Raw genomic sequence first — 24,129 nt, 5'->3', positions numbered from 1 at the left:
GGCTCAGGTACTTTGCGACCCCCTAATCTAAGTACTAGGTGTGTTCAGTAACTACGTTCTGCAAGCATTTAGGATTTAGAAAAAAAAGTTGAAAAATAAATGTTGCAGGGTCATTTCAAGACGCAAAAGTTGAATGAATAGGGCCCTAGTATAGTTTGACTGCTACTTATGTCAACATTATCTGTTTTTCGCGCCACCAACCTCTACAGCGCAGCGTTGCTGCAACCGTGAGTGGCGTCCCGTGCCCCATTAGATGGAACACAACCATGCGCTGGCGTTTCCATGTCATCGCTGCGCCCAGTCCCGGCAGAGCTTGCGCACCCGCACATAATGCTGGGGTACACATCAGAACAACCAAGTCTATGGCCCCTTTCTTCCAAATGTATCTTAATGTATCTTCCCTTGTAAAAAAACGTTTGTTTGTTGTACTTTACGACCTCTTATTGCGGAACGATATGCGACCGTTACGGAAACGTGGGTAACATTTTGACCTAAATATACAACTAATTACGCCTCTTTGGATTTTATCTAAGCTTAGATTGCACGGTTCACGGTTGATAACCGGCATTTAAACATGCTTTCCCGGTCGACAGCCGAATACTGCGGGCACCAGGAGCATAAAGCTTTGGTCCTTACCCCACGGCATTGAGTGATTGTGTATTCACCAGAGCGGAATGCGGGTTTGAAAATGCATTGAGCATATAGCGCGGGCGCGCGGTGGCAAAATCCGACCTCCCTGATTACCCGCGGGTGTTTGAGCGTAGGAACACAGTACAAATTTAGCTCGAGAACAAGCGAGGGCTGGAGCCACGGGGATAGGAGCAAACAAGCAGTGCTTATACAAAAGCAAGCAGATAATGTACTCTATGCGGGCCGACGGCATGGCGGAGCACCAATGCAGCGTCGCCTGCTGCATGCCGCAAAGGCCCGCCAACGGGAACACCTCTTGCATTAAGGACGCACCAGGGTTCGTGTCGGAGGAGTTTCTGCCGCCTAAGATTACTGCAGGTGCAACGCCCTAACATTATCATAGGAGGTTCCGATGGCCGCTGCTTTAGAAAATGAGGGGAACCCGAGAGTTTTAGGATACAAATCGAAGGATCCCTTGATTTGTCGTAAGTCAGTCCATCCGTCCGCCTGTCCGTCAATTCGTCTGTGAGTTAGAAAAGAAGTTCAAGTATGCACATAATATCAGCGTGCATATGTTCCAGCCTGTACCGAATACCAAGAAATATGTTTCACAGTATCTGCCTGTATGGATGTTTACGCTGTAGTAGTCGAGTTTACAGTCAAGCCAACTTTGTTGGCCAGGGACGTGCTCCCACAGCTTTAAATAAAATAAACATACTTGGTAATAACAAAAACCCGTAATTGACATAAACTGCATCCAAAATGAGCCAGAAGATAGAACATAAGGTGCCATGCCCAGCAAGTAACGAAGAAGTGACCGAAGGCGCGAAAACCTCTAGCCTGCGAGCCATCGGCCTTGCAGTGCCTCCAGCCTTAAAACAAAATATCTTGTGAAGAACGTCTTCCACAGGGCGAAACAAAAACAATTTTTATTTCTCATTATCGCCTTTTAATCGTCACAAATGTTTACGTACATTGCTCGCCGTGGTTGATGCTTTCCCTAGACGCAGGCGTTTCCTCGTTATAAATGTTCTATCTGGGAACGTGCTTAGATGTCTCTTTAAGAGGCTGTAACGGGGGACATATAACTAGTTCAAGTAAACTAAATGCCTGCTTACTTGTGGTTCGGAATATAGTTAACCACGATGGGGAGTATTCCCTCCTGCAGTTCAAAAAGTGTATGCTACGCAGATGGCGTACTTCGCAGCTGCTGCTACGCCTACGAGCATTGCTACCGACGCCAATACAGTGATGAAGGTAAACGCTGAAGGCACGTGGCGGCTGAAGATCGCGGCTGGCCGGAGCCATCCGTCAAGAATTCCCTGCATGGAATAGGGAAAAGGAGAAATAAAGCAATCAATACATAAAATACATGAAAAACACACGAGCAATCCTCCTAGGGTAAACGTCGCAGTACAAAGAAGTTTAGTAGTTAAAGATATGTGTCTCTTAAGCAGACAAACAATTCATAGCTTTGGTAGTGTCATTTCAGTGACAGGAAGGTCGCGTGAATCTGCGGATATCATGGAAACACAGGTATCCGTACGCAGAACTGCGAATTAGTTTGAGCGATATAACTACGGACATTGTTACCCACGGTAGCGGTTTTAACTTCATTGAATGAGAACTGCAGCAATTTAATAGCGAAGATGTGGTACGGAAGACGAACTCAAGAGCGGAAAGGAGTTGTCGACAGGAGATGCAGAAAACAACTGTCATCCTGTGCGTTTACGGCATTAGTCATGCTCTCAACACTATCGTTCGTAAGGCGTGTGTACGGCTTGTGTTTTCTGCGCCCAAGAAGCTGAGCGGCCTGTGCAGGCGCGTTAACTCTGAAAATTCGGATTCACGCTCACGAATGAAAGCGCACTGGACATGCCACGTTGACTTTCCGAGAAAACAGTGTACAAACACCTGGCGTAGAGCGGACGCTCGAACGTGGGACAGAGTGGTCACTGCCTGAACGATCGCTTCTGGGGAACACGCACCTAATGTCAGGTCATCAACAGGTAGCACCTTGTGAACGCTTTGCGCTTGCGGGTATGCTCTGTAATTTTAGGACTGTTCAATCCTCAGTGCAGCATCCTGCCCAGAAAGTGTGGAAAGTATTTGGAGCATTTTAAATTAAAACGTAAGCGCGTGTGTTAAGAAATCTTCCGTTAATTCACCTAAAAGGAGATTGCGTATTTATTTGAAATATTTCAAGCTGAAGGATGGATAGGGGGGAGAGTTGGTGGTCTAACTGTGCGGCGAAAAGTCTAGTTTACAGGACTCATCCTGCATAATTTTTTCTTCTTTTGTCTTTGTTAAAATGTGCTGTTTTGACGCGAATGTGACGCTGTATCGGCGCGTGGCGATTAGTTTCTTGTCGTGGTCTAGCCGCATCTTTTGATGCTGCCTATATTATTTCTTCGCCTTTACCATAAATTGTCCTGCTTCAGTAAAGCCCGCTCTGTTGTTAGTGAGCGCATGTGTTGTGCATTTGCTTCTACTCTTGTCCCGTTTCGAGCACTGTTTTCCTTCAAGTTCAAAGATGTGCCAAATAGCCTGTCAGGAGGCCCTTGCACACAAAACCAGCTGTTTACGTACCTTGTATAGGCATCGAAAATATGCATAATGCTGAACATGGTACGACAACGTTACTCCCACATTACCGAAAATGAGTAATCACAATTACATTGGCACCAAGTTGGGAGTAGGGGCTAAGATAACTATGCTAAGAGTTACGCATGATTAGTTTAGTTACTTTGCCGCAACGTGGCGAGAAATAGGCGCCCGCGTTTACTTTCTAAACTATTGAATGGTCACATATGCTACTTAGAAATGCTCTGCTAGATTTTGTACGTATACTCGTATGCTTGGCTCACATCGGAAATGAGGTTTGTTTCGTCTGAAGACAGGCTTCCACTTGAATAGTGAAGTTGCCATGTTTCTGAGTGGTCAACAAGGATAAGCAATACTTTCATGGTCTCCCTACAGCTGTCCCCGAAGCAGCACTATCGGGAACATCGAGGGCAAATGGCATATACAGTGGCTTAATTTTGTTGCTTGGTGTTATGAAAGAATCAATACCACCACTTATTCGGAATTAGAACAAACTGCGATTATCTAGGACACAACTCAGTTCTACTTCATCAATAAACGTTTAAGCTTTTCTGGTCCGTACTTGGACACAAACTCTCTATAGAAGTGGGAAGAAAAGTTTTGAGTCAGTTACCATCACTCTATAAATACGCGTGGACCCCAATGCTGTTCACGGGCCGGTGTTTTTGTGTTTACATAATTAAACGCATGACCATATTTTAAAAAGTGGTCCACCACTTCTGTATTCGCACTTGTGGCATTTGTAGTCATGGAAACATGTCGCTCAAGCTCCTTCATTTCTGTTTCTCGCCGCGTGCCAGTCTTTCTGACGTACTATGTGCCCCAGGCCTGGCCTTCAAGCTTGCAGACCACACCATTTTGCGCCCTCGCCTGGCCGCGGTCTTTTGGTTTCGGGAACTGCTTTGCAAATGTGAAATGCGGTTTGAAAATCATCCTAACACTCAAAGGCATGGTGGCCCTTCTAATACCATCGTACACCCCCGAATACATGGTATTGAATGAAAGGATGTAGGCCATTCTTTCGTGTCATTGTGGCCTTTTATCATGCGCCGTCAGGTATCGTCAATAAATGCATCAGGGTAGCTATGATTGTGCAAAGCACAGACAGCTGTTTCGAATTCCTGTGTGCGTCGTTGTTCAAGTGATGGCAACGCGTCACATCGTGACAAAAGCGTGCGTACAGTAGCTTTCTTGTATTCTGCAGAGTGATGTGAATCAAACTGCAGCACATAACCGTTATAGCAGGGCTTTCGATATAATTTTGTCTCGACGGAAACCCCTCGGCCACGAATAACAATCGCCCCCTAAAATAGCAACTGATCATTCCCTTTTTTCCTCATGCAAACTGAATGGCAGGGCGGGCAGCATTGATTGCCTCGTGTAAGGCACATACATCCTCCTGGTGTACCACAGCAAAGGTGTCGTCAATATAGCGGCAGTACAACTTTACAGGGAATGCCAAAAAGCAAGCATTTCCACGTGCTGCATCATCAGGTTCGCCAGAGTCAGATACAGGGCTTCTCATGAAACGCCCTTATAGCTAGTGACATTCAGATTTAATAAATGCAAAGTAAGTTTGCTTTAAGCAAAATCTTAACAAAATTATGATGTCGTCACGTTCAAGTGAAGTGCGGCTCTGCCAGTGTAATATTCCTCGCGTAAGTGTTTTTTCAGTTATGTCAGTTGCCAGCCCAAGCGGAACATTAGTAAATAAGAAAACCACGTCAAAATACCATTATCTGGTTGTCGTTCAGCACAGGGAACGTTCGGCCCTGCATATGCCCCACAATGTCGAACTCACATCGGGTAGCATACAGTAGAAAGGATTACGAGCTCAAGCAAAAACATCGAGTACTTTTACGTGGGCCTACCTACGAAGGACACAATAGGGCAAAAAGCACACAGCTTTTTCATGACGCAGCTTCTTGATAACGACCTGAATTTTGTGAATGTTACGGACGATCCCACACTTCGCGGGGAAAGAAAGATGGTTCAACATTCGTGTGGGCTCTAAGCAAGCGGTGGGCGGGTCGAAGCGTTGTATCACCGCCTTTTTTCGTCGGATGGAGCAACCCCTAGAATATATAGTTGGCCGAAGGTACACAAGGAAGGTTGAACTTTGCGTCCTTGTGGGTCCTTCGCAGGCTGACCAACGTGCAACGTTGCAAAGCTCTCGGTTGAGCTCCTATGCCTCGTTACCGAAAGCAACCGGATGTCAATTCAAAATTCTGCTGAATTTGTCGAGGTAGTACGTTCCCTGTGCTTGAAAGAGGACGAGGTAATGCTGCCTTTTGGCGTGGTTTCCTCATTTACTAATGGTTCGATGTGCTTGGGTATTAACATAATTGAAGAGCGCTTACGCGATGATCCTAGTCTGGTGATCCGCACTTCCCTTGAACGTGAAACTGCACCAAAACAGGCCCAAAATAACCGTCGCTAAAGCAGACGACAAAGCCGACGGAATGGTCCCGCCGACGCAACCCGCCGGAGAGAGCAGGCTCTGGTGCGCGCGAAACGCTGGGTAATAGCGCCCGTTCGCCGCGTCATCTACACTGTGCTCCGTGAGTGAAAAGCCTGCTGCCTCTTCCCCGCCGCTTTGGGAGTTTCTTGTGGCACACGCCACGGTGAAACCGTTGGCTGTAGAGGTAAAACTCTTTGCTTTAAAACGCTGGAACGTGAATCAAGGTGGGGCTTCCGAAAATTTATGGAATCATGGCTTATTCGCCGTGACCCAATGGTGTGCGATTTTAATCATGGCCCCCTACGGGGCATTTGCGGTGCGCTTGATTAACAGGTTGTACCTCTAAGGGCCAGTTTGTTATTGACAATGCCAGCAGCACAGGTGGCGAAAAGTGTTATGATTTCGTTTTAATTCTTTCAAGTAAAGCCAGTGGGTTTGAAAATCAAGAATAATGTCCCCTGGCTTTTGGAACATACTCACACGGAAATCTTACTGTCGCTTTTCAGGTAATGTTTACAAGTTATCGATTTTCTTCTTAAATTGTGTTATGCAGAACATTATAATTTTGACGTGCTCACGCTCCCGTTCATTCATTGCGTTCACGTGCATAAGAACGAAACATAACTGTAACGGAGTATGTTAGGCATTTTCATGACTGTAGTCAAATGTTGCTACCTACCCATCCCCGCCCTTCGAACTACACCGATAGCAACGTCGGATCAAGCTATCTTTCCACCTCAGATATAGACGCATCAACATTAAGGAGTTAACAACAATTCAGCTCTGTACATCACAAGCTAAATGGATATTTACGTTATGTACGCCGCTGTGGCGGAACGACACTTCAGTTTCTTCTGTAGGGCGCTATGTCGGACGAGAGGAAGGAGCCTCAGGCAGGACAACCGTTCGTCGCAAGACAAAACCAGATTCTATTTTGTCAGCACCGGCGAGACCCTCGTGTCCTCGTGCGCCCGCGCGGCCACGCAGCCTGTGACCATGTCTATCGGGCTGCTGCGCGAGGAGTGGCGCTGGATCCAGCGATGTCGCTGGAGCTGGTGCTACACTTCCTCCTTTATTGGAATTCTCTGTGGAGGTCAACCCGGCGTTTTCAAGTTGTGAAACTGAGTATGGTTGCAGATATTGTTATCGGGCAGCCTCATAAGATATTTTACGTAATACTCCAGGAGAGGGGAAACTTCTCATTAATCTATTATGTGCTGAGAGAACTAGAAATCATTACTCAAAACTTACGAGTCTCTCCACTCCTGAGGGACAGGTTGGTTGTCGCGGCTGCATTCCTCCGGCACACAGGACCTCCCTCGCCGCGCGCTCTCCAGCTTCTACAGCACCACTGATGTAACCGGTCCACTCGACGGCTGTTTCAGTACCAGCAAAGAACAAGCGGCCAACCGGATCGCGAAGCACTCTGCATTTTTCAGTCAAGTATGAAATGGTAGATGACAATGACTAATACGAAAAATGTTTCAGTCTTATTCTTTTCATTGTTTTATTTAGACGAGCCCATATCTCTTTAAACTTGGCGGACATGCCCATTCAGAGGGATAATTTCTGCTTTTCATGAAGTCCATCGCCTTTTTTGCGGTTGATTGTTCTTGACGACTGAAATTTTGATAACTTATACATTCGTAAGCTGTGACTTATTTGCGGTATTTTATATGAAGCAGACACAATTCCTAATATTTAATTTTAGGTGTTATTGTCGGGTGATTTATGAACGGCGCGATCTCCGTTCGGTATCTAACAAGCAGGCAAAACAACTCGGGTGTGGACGACTGTAGACCGACAACAAACAGAATAAATTGATTGCTATCACTTTCAGAGAAAAGTCCACCACGCGAGGGTTTATTTTCGCTTCGTCAGGTCAGGCAGCGATCGGATGACCATGGTCCCTCACGGCGTTTTACCCCGTTGGATGACAGCCGCTCTCTGCTTTGGAAGGGAGCAGGGCAATGCGGCCTCCCACTGCTCACTACTTCTTGCATGTACGCCCTGTTCAGGGGCTAGTGATTTCCGTGACACTGACAGATCATTTGTTGTAGAAGGGGAGCTTCCATGTTGCGTAACATGCACCTGTCTGTGTACCTATCGACGTAGTTGCTGTGACACTAAGGTGGGTGAGGACAGGAACTTGACTCCTATCTGCTCCACGGAACTGTTTGTCACATGTTTCGTACAGTATGTACCACAGAAAAATTTAGACAGCTTAGCCAGTAGAGCGGGGTAACCTCTCGATTAGTGGCGCGTATGCACCCTCCTTCACTGCAGGCGACACGCGGCAGGCCATATGCGGTAACTTCAGTTGGGAGTTTTTCGTGGTAGAAGAGGAAACTAAAACATCGCCCCACCGAAAATAAAGGAGGTAGACCAAGTACTTTAGATTGTTGCGGCTACGCAATGTATTTGACACGACAAATGCCCAGGTGTGGTTCGTTGCATGATAATTTGCGCTCAGAAATCTGCAATACAATTTTAAGCCTTCCTGTCCACGGGCAGGCCGCTATGGTTGTGCAGAATGACGCTATAGGTTGCACTACACCAAGTACTTTGGTGAGGTGTATGTGAGGCGAGGCGCTGGTTTCGGCGGAAAGTGACGACGGTGACCAAGTAGCGGGCATGTGTCAACGGAGTTCGTGTTAGGAAAATCTGAGCGCTGGGAATTGCCTTCATTTTGCCTGCGTCGAGAAATAAGAAGTGGCAGGCTACACGGGATGATTACACTGGCCAGGGGAGGCCGCCACAAGGGAGGAGCAGGGAAAATCGGCAGGAACGGGAGAGTGCCAGAACGAGTGGACGAGCAGAATCGAAGAGCGCTACGTCCAGGTGGCAGGACTGAAGCTCGTACAAAGTTTGTGCCCCGAGCTCCTGAGGAGTTCACGTGGTGCCTCCGTATCCTGTGGCTGACTTTCGACACCTGACTTGTCGCCAACATGCAAACTCGGCGTGTGCTGCCCCTCGGATGCTTGTCACCTGCCGCCCACTGCCTGCTGTAGACTTCCACCCGGTCGTGAGCATGTATAGTGCAGGCCGCTTCATCCGAGAACAATGATATGTAGACTTCGCTGACGACCCGGCACGCTAAACGCCGTAATCGTTGGCCGTCGGATTTTCTTGGCATCGTCATCCGAACGCACGACGCCCTGAAGACTCCGCCGCATCGCGGTGACCATTTGGTGGGGACTTTTCCGTGGCTCTTAGCATTAGTATTTCTGAGCCTTGGGAACACTCGGCTTAAGATACACTTCTTTTTGGTTTCCGTGCATAGTTACGTTTTATGTCAGTAGTGAGGGTGTTTTCGTTTGTATTGTGTTTGTTTGAGAATATATGTTCTTGTGTGCTTTTTGCAAGTGCGCTCATTTGATTTGCAGCAAGTACCAGTTGGCTTGCAAATACTGCAGTAGGAAGTGTTGTGGGCGGTTTGTTCCCGGTGATGGGCTTTCTTGCTGTTTGGTTTCTCTATACATATTGCCAAGTGTTCTCCGTAACATACGCAAATTTTTGTCCTTCTGTGTATTGCACTTACCCGCGAAACGACGTCAAAGCTCCCGGAGGCATCACACATGTGTAGCATCCGCCAGAGTACTGGTCTGCAGACCAGTTAAATTCTTCGTAATGAATAGGCTGCGTAAAAAGCAATGGCGTTTCGTGACGGTTATGCAGCGGGCTTCGCCTGTACTTCGAACTAGACAGCGCCAATGACGAACCGCACCACACAAACAATTTCCAGACATGTTTTCTGCTTCCTGCCCTTCAAAGTGAAGTCGTCGTCGTGTTTTCTGCGTACTGGCAGCGCAGGTGCCCCGGACCTAGAACTGCATATCTTAGCCCCTATATTAATAGGTGGTAACAAAACTACAAAGCTAGCCCCGAAGTGTGGATGAGCGCGTTAAGCAGTTCAATGCAATCGTTGATTGCACGAAAAAATTGGGTGCATTTGCCATGCAGTGGCTACTTATTTTGTTTCCTGAGCACTACGACTCGGCCAGGTACCATACTAGAAGCCTAATAAAAGTGCCAATTCATCATAAGCCCACTATTAGCGGTGAGTCCGCACCATGATTGAGTAAAGACATATTTGTGCGACCTCTATATTGACGTCACAATACGCAGTAGCACGTTGAGTCCAGCAGCAGCTCAATAATATGCACATCACATATCACCGCTACGCAAGATTCGCTGGAAACCTTAAATGTTTGTGGAACAAGCTCCGTAAGGGGCTGTGCAGTGGGTTCGTAAAATGGTGACGGGTGCGGCTGCAATGACCGTTAGAAAAGTCATCAGCAGATCAACAGCAGGTACAGCTATAAATTTGCCTTCATATTTGTTGAAAATTCAATGCATCACTCGTAATTTTCCTTCTTTTAGCGTCAGGCACATGATCACACACAATGCCCAAGTTATAGTCGAGAGAAGCACTGGAGCTTTCGTTGCGCTGCCCATACATCAAAACAAATGACATTCTGTTCCAGCGTAATTAATGATCCTGGACGCAAGAGTGTGTCATTAGGCTGCATCAGTGGCTTAAAAAGTCTGATAAATAACACTGCTTCCTACGCGCTTATCAACAAAACTTGGAGTTCAAATCCCTGCGGTTTCAAAAAACGCTATTGCTCCAATTTGGATGATTGGTTGTGGATGGAAGAATAAAAAATAGATTAGACATTTTGGTGTCAACAGAAATTACCGCAGAACCGTGAAAAATTTGTCGCAATCGCTTTATCATGAGGCAAGTATAAAAATCCTCAACAGCTATCCCGCTGGTCACCAATGACCGGCTCGTTTCCGTTTTAAGCCAAAGAATCAAGGCTGACAAGACAGTTGCGCCCGCTTGGTATTATTGTCGGGAGAACTAAGCTTTATATTTTCCCCTACTTCGAAGAGAATTACAACGAAAGATAATGTGTCGGCTTAGCCTGAATAACTGAATTGATGCAGCAGTTTCTTTCGCACTTCCAAAGAAATGTTCGTTTTTCACGACTCGCTGACTCCAATGCGCTTTGCAAACTATCGAGGTGAATCTGGAGCATACCTTGTGCAGAAAGTATCGTCAACTAAGGTTTTAGCTCCGCTAATATAAAAAAAATGTGATCCTCTTTGACAAAAGAATGTATTAGTATGAAAAAGTTTCGTACGGTAAGAGCAAAACTGTTTAGTAAAGTTTGAACGCGATGGTCATTCCCCGGTGGACAGCGGACTGTTGGTTACCATTAGCAGAGTTCTTGCGAGCATGAGGTCGAGGAATGTGTCCACTATTGCTGTTATCAAAAGTTGCAACAAACATATAGTTACGCTTTAAATTTAACTAGCTGTATAGATGACAATCAATAGAACATTTTTCACACGCTACCGCAAAAATGCACCAATAGTATCAGTTGAGCAAACCGCATTTGATTAATTTTTTCGTACAATCAACCAAAAATATTTTAACGTCATCTTAGCTCTTTGTTTCCCTTGGTTCTCAATGGTGTGTTTTGTTTTCTTTCTCAGAACGAAATGGCAGAGAAGCATGACAATCTAAAACTCCTGCCGGAAACCTGCCACGCAGTGCAGGCTTCATCGGCTTGGTCACCTAATTGTGATCTTAATTTGTGAAGCAAGTCAACTCAGCTACATCGGAATCATGATTGTCCCCTTAAGGCAACGTTGCCAAATATGTGTCAGAAGATGTCGTACATTGAGAGCTTCATCCGTGCAGAAAGCCCTGGCGAGGGAATCGACCATCTTCTGTTTCCTCTCATCAGTAGTCATGTGGGCGAAGCTCCTAGCTCTTTTTCCTTCTAAAAATCTGAAATGCACATATGGTTTCGGCATAAGAACTAATCAGTGCGTAAATGTTACGGAAAACAAATAATCTAATATCTTTCCGGGTGACTACTTTTCGCATTCCTGTATACGGCACTGAGATACCGTGGGCCTGAGATGCCACGCTGCTAAAACGTTCGTGAGCCATAGTAATCTAATGTTTCGGGCAGGCTGATTATAAGGTGCACCGATAAATATGGCGAGGAGAATACAGCCGTCGAAATTTCTGCGTAGCCTTCAGCATGAGTCATGTTTACGAGGCCCACTGCGTCGTTTTGTTACCTAGCATGCATGTTGTCGGTGAAAAGGGGGCTTTGCGACACCAACAACGTAGTTAGGTATGTATAGGGGTCGGGGATGATATTTATTGTTCCGTTCGTGCACGAATACACTTTTCTGTGGTTTATAGGGTAATTTATCCTTACGCCATAGGCCGAACACATGTTTATGTCTAACCAGCTTGGCATATTGACAAAATGCAGTTGATGATATTGATACCTGAAGGTTTGCTAGGACACAAAGGGCCACACTCAGACACTGCATTTACTTCGAACAAGGGAGCCTGTATGAATAACATGTTGGTAAGGATTGCTTGTATGGGAATGTAGACGGCTGCACTGACTTTAGATAGCAGTGCCAGTTCCAGTGACTATGCTTACAACTATATAGGCATTGACAGTGCGCTACTGTCAAAGCCAGCCAAGTGGTTCGAGGCTCAGTGCAGGATTCGGCGAGTTGGTATCCTAAGATCAACTACAGCGCCGGGAAAAAGTCAAGGGCGAATACATTGTCTCTGTCATTGCGTGACAAAAACATGCCGTAGATGCGTGGCTGTCAACAGAGGGAGAGCGATTTTCAGAAATATGTAGTTCATAGTGAAGCTATGAATGTGTTAGAATTGCGGTCTGCCGCCAATGCTTGAACGTTTACGAGAGGGAAAAGGACAGCCCCATTTTTGCCTAGTACAATAAATGGCTAGTTCCTCCAAGTTTCGTTCCGCTATTAAACTATAAAATGTGCTCAACCGCAAGCTACAAACAAACGGGCTCTTTTGGTGCAGTCTTAATACTGCGCCCCGGTCAATGCTTAGCGTAGCTCGCGTCCAATCTTGACTTGACCGAGGAAACGTCAATTTCGTTGCTGGTGCTCCTTCAGAGGGGTGAAGAGGTAATAATGTTGCTTATTCAATGAGAAGCAGATAGTTCGCAGCTTCGCACACAGTGTCTTTTAAAGTGCTTTTTATGCCCACTACTTACTTAGTTTACTGATTTCTGACCGGTGTCGTGTTTACGTGTGGAGAGCCTTGTAAGCGAATATAGGAAGATCAATATTGGTTTAATTTTTGGGAATCACTGCCGCTCGCTCCACGCAGAAAAGCCCTCGAAGTAAATCAGTGAGATCTTCATACCTAAGTCATCTGAAGCTTTAGGCTATGGTCGCAGCGTTCTGCTTACCCAATAATGGCTGGATGTTTCCCATCGGGTTTTGTATCGTCCAGTGTCAACGTGAGGATGCAATCCTCGTAAGGAGTGAATTCCAAGCACCCTGTGTAACCTATGCAAATAAAAACGTCAGTGAATGATTTGAATATTAAACACTAATTGTACGCTTAACGATGAATCTAAGCCAAGTGAACAGCGCCTAAATAAATTTTGCGAGCGGAAGTTTATAATAACGACGGTTGTTTAAATTACGCACATCAGCAGAACCGGTTAAAAAAACCAAAAATGAAGCGCACAAACCGGAACAATTACTTTCTCCTGGGAGACTTTCTGTACCTAAAACTTCTATGACACTAGTGAACAATGAATGTGGTGGGGACGTGTAAAACGATGAACGCGCGAAGAAATGAAGCGATGTATTGCAATTTTACAGTTTCAGCTTGACCGAAAATTTATCTGTTCTTCTCTGCAGGGCCACCAGTCAAACCTGGGTGCATTAAAAACTACAAAGTTAAAGCCGCCCATTTCGTCACGGAAAGGCCTCACCAGGAACCATGAAGGAGTTACCTGGAGGACAACGCACTGAACCATGTCTCAATCGGTCATGTAAACCGCGCTCCTCTAATTTGCTCACAAGCATCGCGTAGACTGCGGTGTGTGCCAGTCTGCTTGCGGATGTAATTTGCACTGTAAGACGACAAAACGGAGGCAAGGATAGCGATGGAAATGTGATGTTGCAGTAAAAACGTTAATAAGCATCGCCAGGCTTTCGCGTTCAAAGCACGTAAGCAGACTTAAGTGCGTTTTGGTCAGTATAGAGTCAAATTAGGTGAAGTCATTGAAGGTGTCACAATTGAGAATCAGGAAATGAGGCATAATTCGGCCACAGTTGTACTGTCCAGGCTGAAAGGGTGTGCGTAAATTGTTTTTCGAGTCTATATCGCCTCGGTGGTGACGAGGCGTCAGTGAACAGGAAGGTCGTGGTTAGCGATGGACTGCACCAGGTTCACAAACCTCAGGCATGCGATAACAAAGCAGGAGTGTAGGAATGCAATGTGTGGATGGCACATCAAATGAGCCACCTGAGGCATGGTGGTGATCGATTAGATTTGCTCTTATTTTGTTTTTTGTTGCCGTTCAAGTTGTGTTCATATATATCATTGTTCATATATCATTGTTCATATATTTTTGTACATATATATCATTGATTGTGATTATGGGCAATTAACTGTTTACTTTCTGTTGTGATTTCTTTTTAGGAGGGACGTTTTAACAAAAAAGAGGGATCTATGTTTTGGGCTGGGGTCTGGAAATGACTCCGCCCGCCCTTATACACTTAGACCATCGAGTGTCGGGTCATCGGAGTGAGTGGCGGTGGCCTTTCTCTGGTGAGGCTCCAAGGAACATCATTAACCCTTGCAATTTCACTAGTACACTTTCATCTTCTTCCCGAAACATTTGCGCGAATGTGACTTTACAATAAATTGGCGTCCTCTACATTGCTTTTGTTTATATTATTACTCGAGTTCACATCATTGTTACACTAGGCACAATGTAATGGTGCCTCCATTTATATGTTTGCTGTATGAACTGCAAGGTGCTATGCGAATATTGGGCTGTGCCACAGCAGCAGCAGCAATTGAGACAAGAATGGACTTAAAAGATTTTTTTTGTTTCGTGGCTCACCCATTCTTCTCCAGAATGCCTCCTTGTAGTAGACAAGACACTTCCAGACAGAACCCATGGACAGCCTTTGCAGGAGCTGGTTTCGCGATGCTGGTAAGGGGGGTGAGTAGTGTAGCCGCATTTGCATTGGAGGAGCCAGAGCCAAATTACAGTGGCTACCCTGTGCAGCGGGAAAGATTGTGAATCAGTGAAATATATTCTATATTACAAATTCAATACACAATAAAAAAATTACGCCCACCTCCCCTCGCGGGAACCCTGGTGTGATGCGACGCTGAAGGGGGTTCTATTGGCGTCGCATCAAGCAATCGTCGGGTACGGCAAGAGAACAAGCGCAAGCGCAAGCGCGGACGACCGTCGACTGAGAGACCGGCCGGAGCGCGGCACTCCGCTATGCGCAGCGCGCCCTAAGGAAAAGAGAGCGCGGAGAGAGAGAGTACTGCACATGCGCACAGTGCGCAGCCGCGCGCGGCGCTGCGCCCAGATTGACCGCAGATGTTGGGAGAGCGTGTTAGCTATCGCAGAGGGGAGATAAAGCGAGCGGAGGAGAGACGCAGCTGTGCGGACGCGGACGACGGACACACGCAGGACAGGGCCGCCGGCAAGAGATGCTCCTCTCAGCGTCGCATCTAAAAAAGCATTTCTCCCAATGCGTGACAGTGTTGTTTGCTGCAACCGAGTGCAAGGCAAGAAGTTGGCAAAAAAAGTTTCGAAAATTCCAGTATCAACGGTTGCTTAGAGCTCTCAAGCAAATCGTATGTATTTATACGAATAAAGGCGATAAGGTTACACCCTCTTGACAGTAAGATATCTATTAGGTAGTTTTCCGAACAACAATTTGTTTCTTTGTTTGAATACTTCACATTGGTTGCTGTCGGAACTACGAAAGCGAGGCTTAGGAACCTGTGCGTCCTCTTATAATTTCAAAAATTCAACATTTGAGTACGAAGGCAGAAGAATCAACTGATACGCCCTCAACGCCGTAGCAACTGAAACATCTATCCACCATCGCGAAAGTCGCACGGCGGCAAACTGCCGCGTGATATCAAGGAAAGAAAGCGATGTCGCAGTACCAATGGCGTTTTGTTTTTGTCTCCGACCGTCGTGAGTGATGTAAACACAGCCTGGAAATGTTAGGCAAGGGCGATTGTCTTCTATGAGGCGTGCCAACAGTTTCACCAGTGTGGAAAGGTCCTACTTATGCTCAGACAATGCCTCTCCTTGTCACGGGGGCTGAATCAAGCAACCAGGGGGCAGGCGGCATGTAGACAGGCAGACGGATATTTTTGTAAGGTAACACCAGAGAGCCTATCATCTACAAACAAAAATATACATATTTTTGAAAATTTGGTTGCCAACAGGGTGGAAATTGTGCACCAGCTTGAGCGTGTTTGCAGAGCTCCTGCAGTATTGGTCGTCACAAAAAATATTTAAGCAGCTACTGCATGGTGCAGTTAAGGATAGTAAAAATAAATTTAAAAATTGTAATAACATTGAAACAAGTAGGGTCAACATGTTCCCGAAACTTGTGCTTGTATGTGTAGCGCACCGAAGAGAGTGTATGCCAATAAATTTACCGAGATGCTTTCTTTGCCTATATTATTTGCTCATGGAGATAGTTAGAAACCAATTCCTTGCGGCTGAGATGTTTCCCTTAGTTATCTGAAGTAAATTACAAGCCGCATAAATGAGCCTCATTCGCTTTTCTGATGCCGGCGAAAAACAACAACGCCCATGTGCTCGATATTTCGGCGCACGTTAAAAATCCCCCGGGGTGTCCAAATTCTTCCGGCGCCGTCACGAACGGCGCACTTCATCGTGTGTGTAGCTTCAGTCCGCTAAACCACATAAGCAGTCAAATGAGCTCCACTAGTTCAGCCGTAGTTTACCTTTATTGCAGTAAAATGTAAATATTTTGATGTTTAGAGTGACGAAAATATTTTTAATATTTCCCATGACGAGGGTTAAAAAAAGGCATGCCGGCGATCACGGTTTTAATAACTTCCACCTCTACCTGAGGCCCAGAAAGTTCGGTCATTTATTTTGTCTTCTACAAAATACGTATACCAGTTGTAAATACTGTTTATGTTGTAAAATAGTTTGCCATTTTTCTGATAAAGTGAACCACACCTCGCCTTAGAACTTTTTATAAATCTAAAATTCGGTATGTTTTTTAACGCTAAGAAGGTCAAAGCTGACGTGTGACCTTGACTGAGGACTAATAGTCGTCAGGAGTGGCTCAGCTGACAGCCCACCAATGCAACCAGAATGAGAGAACAGCGAACAGGGGTAGAAGAGAAGGGGGCAATAAAAACAACCGGAAAGGCGGCTGCGAAGGGAAACCGCTGTAGGACCCGAGCTATTACCTTGCACTGGGAAAATGGGGTTGAGAGTATCAAAAAAAAGGCAGGGCAACGGAGGAAGACAGGAGCGGAAACGCTCGATCACTGGTATTTTTTCTTTGGCACTGAAGGAGTCTGTTAATGCGTGCATTGTTCAGAAAACGGAGAAGGGCTTCGGGTTATGCGACGTTTGTAGCAAAGACGTATACCCTACGATTGTCTGACCCGTAAACATCTGATTGTCTAATTGGCGGAATTTGGTGGCAAGCACGCTTCATTCTGATGAATATTGGCAGCAAGTACAAGTACAAGGAGAGGGCTCCATTGTGTGTTCATACCCACGGACGTTGCAGTAGGGGCTGTTTGCCACGCCAATTAAGAAGCAGTAGGCTTTTCTGAAGGCTACTCCCAACCGCAGTCATTAAATAAAGCTGATTGGTATTGACACAGCCGGCAAAGGAGATGGCACTGGAGTAGCGATCCATGAATGTAGATCCACAAGACTGTCAAGGAGTCGCATGCATATTAAATTGTTAGACGGTACTCATACGTGTATCCTAATGAAGCGTCCTCTCGGCATCGCTCTTGGTGTCCACCAGCACCTTGATGCATTTGCTCCCGGGGCTTCTCCGGCAGCTTCATCCGTGAATACGGCGCGGATTGTTTTCACAGTAACTTGCAGCAAAAAGAATACCATATTATTTCGATTGATGAAAGTCTGGTAGAACTGACTTTGAAATCGTTCACGTGTTGATGGAGAGGGCAGTAGCGCTGGGGTGCTTGAAAGATTGGTAAGATACCTTCGAAGGTTCAAAAGAAGAAGCATTTTTGAGGCCTCCCTCCAATAATGTGATCAAGAATTCCAAGAATGACTTTAAGTTTATTAGCTGTCAAGCTCGTGGAGTGCATGACTGGGGTTAAAATGTCGGTTAATCTGAGCCACAACCGCCACAGTCACCTAGCTTGTTGGGATTAAGTACTGAACCATCAGTGTATTTATGACTTCTTCAGTTTTTCCCTCATGCAGTAATAACATTGCAAGAAGTTTCAGCGTCAACTAAAAAAAACATCAGCTTTCTTTCGAGTCCGCAAAATATAGAGCCGAGTTTTCGTGTGTGGCAGGCGAAACAACGAGGAACACGTTTGGGCGTTCCTCGAGGGAATTTCAATTATATGCGCTGTGGCAAGCACTGCAACTGAATACTTCGGTGTGTGGAGCTGAACAACATGATGAGATAATAGCATTGCGAGGAACATTGGGTGCATGTGTAAGCTCGGTAGCCACATAAATAGCGGTTCGGTCACCTTCAGCAACGTACATGGTTCTCACGGCTGACAAACGTTGCCGCAAATTAGGACATTGGTGCCGAGCCGGCATTTGTGGGCTAAAGCACCGAAAAGTAGGTGCAGCCTGCATTGGAGATCCCCGGCCAAATTTAGCGCAGGACGCCTAAAAGAGCACGTCGTATAGCTGGCTGCAGCATTTCTCTGACATAAGGGCCCAATGTCATTCCAAAGAAATCCTAAACTTTGAGCAATGGCGGCAATGTCTTTCTTAACTGACATGTGTACTTAATGAAATGCCACAGTTGATAACGATGCTGAAGAACAAGTGATGTTTAGAGCAACCTAACGACCTACCGTTGACTGTTGTACAGTTTTAAGACACGAGCCACACTTGCAGCTGAAGTGCTCATTATATCTGCGTACGTATGATACCGTGATTTTTGCCTCCTGCAGTCAGGCTGATAGTCATAGACAGATGACACTCTTAGCTCGGCGGCAACCGTTATCGCCATAAGAGGGGATGCAGACATTTTTTTGCAGAGTTTGAGTAAGTTCGGCCTAAGCCCGAAAGGTTCCGGGTTTAGCACATCACCTTAAAGAACACTACGTTGAATGAAGTGCTGCGCTGTTGGGTCTTTCTCTGTAATAAAGATCTTGAAACCAAGAAGCTTTATCCTTCGGTAAGATCGCCCACTAAGTCGGAATTGATACAGGGTGCTTTCTATGACCTTACTAACAATATTGTCGTGTGCCCCCCTCCCGGTCAAGGAAAATGAAAAGAATGGCTGGAAAGTGTTCGCACCTTTTTTTTTTCTTTATGCCCAAAAGTTTCTTAGGCAACCACACAGTCAATAGAGGAACGCCAGCGTGGAAAACTGGTCATCGTACCAGAGTACATAATTTGGAGTTCACAATGCGATTGGAGTCCCAAAAGAATTGTTCTTTTATTGAATTTTCCAGGGCACGTTGCTAGGTGAAATAGGCGTTAAGATGCACTATAAAGAGCGTATTTTACAGGCCTGAGCAAGGAAACGAGGCGGCTTGTTTTCCCATGTTGCTGTGGAGCAATTTCTATTCACGTCTCATTAAAGATAACAAAAAAGCTTGCGTCAAGCTCCAGTGAAATAGTGGCTTTTTTGAAGTAGGTGGCTCTGTCATGGCCCGCTGAAGCTCTGCGCCTGCAGGATAGCAGGGCTGCCTCTATCTTTTGCGTGTAAAATGTATGTTTAAGCATTCACTGCTTAGAAAACGGGCATTGTTGACATTTGCATGTCGAACGTAATCATTTCAGCAGCAATCTTAACACAGAAGCCCTCAGCGACTTCTAGGTCTCCGCGGTTCTTATGGGGTGCCACTGCCTTGAGTAGGTATCGCGGCAGCACAGGTGTTTAAACACACTGTGGTGACAAACCCATTGCTGCAATTCAATTGACTCCTTTACTTGGGGTAATGACAATATAGCGGTTCTGTTCGTATGTGCTGAGCTTAAGTGCACCAGCCCATGCAACGAGCACATTGACACACGTCTACATGCGCTGAAATATTGCAAACGTATCGCACATCAGGTGTTTCGAGTCCAATGTACAAGAACCAGTTGACTGGATTGTTTGACCGGAGCAGTTTTGTTTTTAGCTTTGTAACCCCAAACTGTAAGGGTTAAAATTCGATTTGATTGCCACACAAAGCCTGCGGCTTTGAAAGTACGTGACAAATATCAAACATTTGTGAGGGTGTGTACCAATCAGGAATGCACTAGCATAAGATATCAGCTCTGGAAAACAAGAACAACGGCCAGTATCATTGAATTCTCAGTGTGACAGAACACCAAAAGAAAGGTAGAGGCCACAATGAGCAAAAAAACTGCCACCGGTCGTGATTTCACTTTTACATTTCTTGTTTTGGAGATTTATGACTTGCGTACGTATTTACCCACGTTAGTTAAGGTTCCATTCAAACCTTCGAAAACTGCTAAAAACGTATTTACCCGATACTTTTCCCCGTCCGTTGTCTCCACGACCACTTCTTCGGCTGTTTGACTCACAGATGCCACGGGAGAAGACAGGTGCACAGAGCCTAAATATATAGGGACAGTTTCAAATACCTCATCAAAAGAGACAAGTACGAACAGTTATCTACAAACGAAGCCCGTTCGTAGCCAAATCAGACAGAACGCACAAAGAGCGCGATTTCTTTCCCTGCATATTATGTTGACGCGGGGTCTAAATTACAAGAACAAACTTAGAAAATTGGGCATTCCAAATATACCTCTAGCGCTCCATTTTTGGACCTCCACAAAGAGTATTTTTCAATTTTGGGTGTTCTCGTTTATATCTTAGTGTTCGCACTTGCTTTGACCAAAAGCGCATATCTCGGTTGAGTTCTAGCAAATAGAAAAAAAGGGAGATTGTAAGTAACTTATCCCACTATCGCTTTCGCAACGACTATTTTAAGGGGTGCTCAAAAACATTTGCATAAAGGAATAAACATGCGAACTTTGTGAAGTTCCCGTTTATAACCCACTCGGGCCATAATGTCGAGGTTCGTCATTCGTCTAATTTAATTTTCACTCTCGAATATTGACTTACAGTGCTCTGTACACAAAGGTACTACTTCTATCGAAGCCATAAAATAAATGGTGTCCAATGGAGAATATAAATTCAACATTCACTCGCGAATATTTTACCTAAACACGTTACTGTAACTAGTCATGCTTCTTCTTTCTTTTGAATAACATATTTTTGCCTCACTCTCGGTGACAACCGCAAAAGCACACACACTATTATCATCTCGGGTGTAAAGCAGGCAAAAAATTATACTCGAAATTTTTTTTTTTTTTTTTTTTATTGCGGAAGTTTGCTAATCAGCATAAGGGGAAACTAAATGTATAGATACACGCCGGATTCCCGAAGGAATCGGAGCAGGGGGCCATGATGTGGTCCTTGTATCCACGCCATGAAGTCTGGCGGACGTCCGGGGCGCGGGCCGCAGGTGGCGATGTGCACAGCGCGTAGGCTTCGCAGAGCAGGGCAACTCCACACCAGGTGCTCTGCTGTAGCCTGGTCAACTGGAGCGGGGCAAAAGGGGCAGGTGGAGTTGAACGGGGCATGGTATTGAGGCGGCCAGGACCTCGTCACAGCTGGCGTGAGGGCGACTCCCAGGCGAAGACGTCTGAGCAGGACCTCATCTTGGCGAGACAACCCGCCGTAATTGCTGAGATACATCGAACAGTGCAGAATATAAAGAATCAAATCCTTTTTGTGAAAAGAAAGACGCTTAAAACGCGAAGCTTTCTTGCACGAAACTTTAGTTAAAGTCGCAGTGACAAAACCAAACTGCTTCGACCGTGGCGGATGGCGGAATCGGATATACGTCTGCTTCATATCACCAGGGACCCAGATACAATTCTGATCACGGGGAAAATTTTACTCTTGAGGCGCTTGATGGGCCTTCGCTGATCATCATCATCGTTTTGGGAGACCCATTGGGTTAAGTTGGTCTTCCTGCAGTGCACTTGGTGCGACCTCCAAAGAAGCCAGTGAGACAGAAAGTTTCGCTTTAAAAACAAAAATGGCCCATGCATGGACAACATTCTACCGCATGAACATAGCCGCGAACTTATTTCCTCGCACACAGAATATTCGAGTGCCTGTGGCTATGGTCACTCTGTAGTGCTGCCTAATAAAATAAATACTTCTGTCACCGGAACGCCTAATACTGACGGTTACAACGCATCTTTCGAGTATGCTTCTGGCCTTCACCTGAATACATGCTTTCAGACGAAGAAGTGGCGCGGAATTTGGTGCGAGCACAAACCGATAACCACTGAAGCGTACCTCTCCAGATTAGTGGACAAGCGGATAAAATGGTCTGGTTTGCCCGAAGTCGCAAGCAAGGCGGAAACCCGTGAAGTACATGTGTGGGTCATGGGTTAAAGCATAGTAGTCGAGAAAAGTGTCAATTAGGAGAAAATAGAAATCTCCTGGATATTATTACTCCACTTGGACGTTCTACCGCAATCTTGACCGTGGAGGAGCCGCGTACTCCTCTGCAAGGTAAAGGTATACTTAAACGGACATTGTTTTGGCGAACGGGTCCAATTATTTAACTTTGCCCACGTTAGGTATTCCAAACAAATATATGCGGCAAGCGAATAAACGTTTCTGACAGAACTATGTGTTCAATTATTCCTTGTAGATTTTAAGAAGCATCAAGCATCTTCAACAATTTCTACTGTCAACTACAGAAATGTGCGTCAGCTTTCACCACAACGTTTTAAGTCCGTGAAGAAGTTGTCTATTCCATGTTGGCCTTCAGCATTTTTAAATTTTCTGCTCACCTTAAATTTTAGTGACTCATAGAGCGGCTAACGCACCTGTTTTCTCCTGTGGCCGTATCGGACGCAGGAACTCTTCTTTCTCAAAACAGTATAAAATTACCGCCACCAAACGCTCCCGACAAGCATGCGGCCAACAGTTGGAAAGCGTGTTGCATTACCGCTGGTGTTGGAATGATGCAGAAGCTACAGCATACCTCACACAAATGAATTTTATCTGCTGAATGCACCATTAAAAAATCCAAATAGTTGTCGCAAATGTCCTTCTGGATGAATTTCTGCGAGGGAATGTGAGGGCGACGAATAATGTTTCTAGTTTTATTTACTAGGGTCAAATTCACTGTAATCTTCACAGAACGCACGAGCTTATGTTGATGAAATCGTTCATAACTTCTTCACAATACATTTTCTTAGCCGCAGGTAATTTGTTCAGCCGAAGATCCACCACACTATTGGTGAGTGTTCTCTGTAGGACGGGAATTATATTTTACAGATGCTTAGCTTGAGGCCCCCTGATATTTACGCACACTAGCGTAAATAAATCGTCCGTTTACGAAAAACAAATGCTTCAACCGTGTGATATGCTATTATCAATCGGCAAAGAGAAGGAAACGGAGAATTTCAGTTCGCCCTCACGCAGCCACTACAGTACCGGGTCAGTTTATCATACGCAGAGACACAAGGAGAAACAAAGAATGCCTTACCCGTATGGTAGTAAATTGAAATAGGTTGAAACAGGGACCGCTCTCTTTTTCCTTCAGAAGCCGTAAAATTTAAATAATGAACAAACGCTTTCCACGTTAAACACTAAGAAGGACGTTTTCTTTTTGATCGCTGCGGTAATCACTCCGCTCGTTCACAACGTTCGCCGACAGGATCACGTAAAATAATGGTGGAAGGAAATGATTTTGCCTATCATTTATACACTCAGGTTGTGTGTGTAGATTAAAAACAACAAAACATTTAAGCGTTCCTACCGTCAGCAACGACCCACGAATGAACTTCACCTTATTTTAGATGGAATGAGCGAACAGAGAACAAGTTATGCAGGCATCTACAAGGATCGCGAATAAAAAATAGCTTTGCTGCGGGAGGTTTAGAAATCTAATTAAAATTTTGCGCGGAACATCTTCGCCTGTATAATTTTTACAATGAAACAGACGCTTCCCATGCCTGTCTTCTAAATTGACCCAGATATATCTAAGTCACCCTGCGGTTGCCACATGAGAACTGGAAACAAATAATAAAATTAGATGTGCGCTTAAAACGGACCCGGCTATAGATTTCACATGTTCGTCTTCACCTAAAGAGGTTGATATCGTGGAATGCTTCTATCAAGTGCTGAACCATCATACCGCCGTTTGTACTTACCTTTCAGAGACTCGGCAATTTTTTCGCTTACTTGCATCATTCCACCTTCAAGCTTGTATTCCTGCACAAGAAAGTATGAAACGAGAGCTCAGACAAACGATGCGGTGCAAATTAAGAAAAAGTCATTTGTCCTCATCTGAAACGCTTTCAATT

General features: G+C 45.4%; 1 protein-coding gene across 1 annotated transcript in view; it reads right to left on the bottom strand.

Moving 5' to 3' along the window:
* Positions 1-1,812: 1,812 nt before the first annotated feature.
* LOC144179430 (amine oxidase [flavin-containing]-like) overlaps positions 1,813-24,129 on the bottom strand; it is a 36,292-nt gene continuing 13,975 nt past the window's right edge. The window contains exons 4-11 of the mRNA XM_077707782.1: positions 23,977-24,037; positions 20,257-20,345; positions 14,644-14,803; positions 12,970-13,069; positions 11,387-11,498; positions 9,237-9,334; positions 6,947-7,071; positions 1,813-1,952 (exon numbers count right to left, since the gene is read on the bottom strand). Coding sequence (XP_077563908.1) covers positions 1,942-1,952; positions 6,947-7,071; positions 9,237-9,334; positions 11,387-11,498; positions 12,970-13,069; positions 14,644-14,803; positions 20,257-20,345; positions 23,977-24,037 — 756 coding nt within the window. The 3' untranslated portion in view covers positions 1,813-1,941. The remainder of the gene's footprint in view (positions 1,953-6,946; positions 7,072-9,236; positions 9,335-11,386; positions 11,499-12,969; positions 13,070-14,643; positions 14,804-20,256; positions 20,346-23,976; positions 24,038-24,129) is intronic.

The sequence above is a fragment of the Haemaphysalis longicornis genome, unplaced genomic scaffold (assembly GCF_048455015.1).
Source record: "Haemaphysalis longicornis isolate Haplotype H1 unplaced genomic scaffold, Haemaphysalis longicornis Haplotype H1 scaffold_4, whole genome shotgun sequence".
NCBI lineage: Eukaryota > Metazoa > Arthropoda > Arachnida > Ixodida > Ixodidae > Haemaphysalis > Haemaphysalis longicornis.
This window is presented reverse-complemented; position numbering and strand designations above follow the sequence as displayed.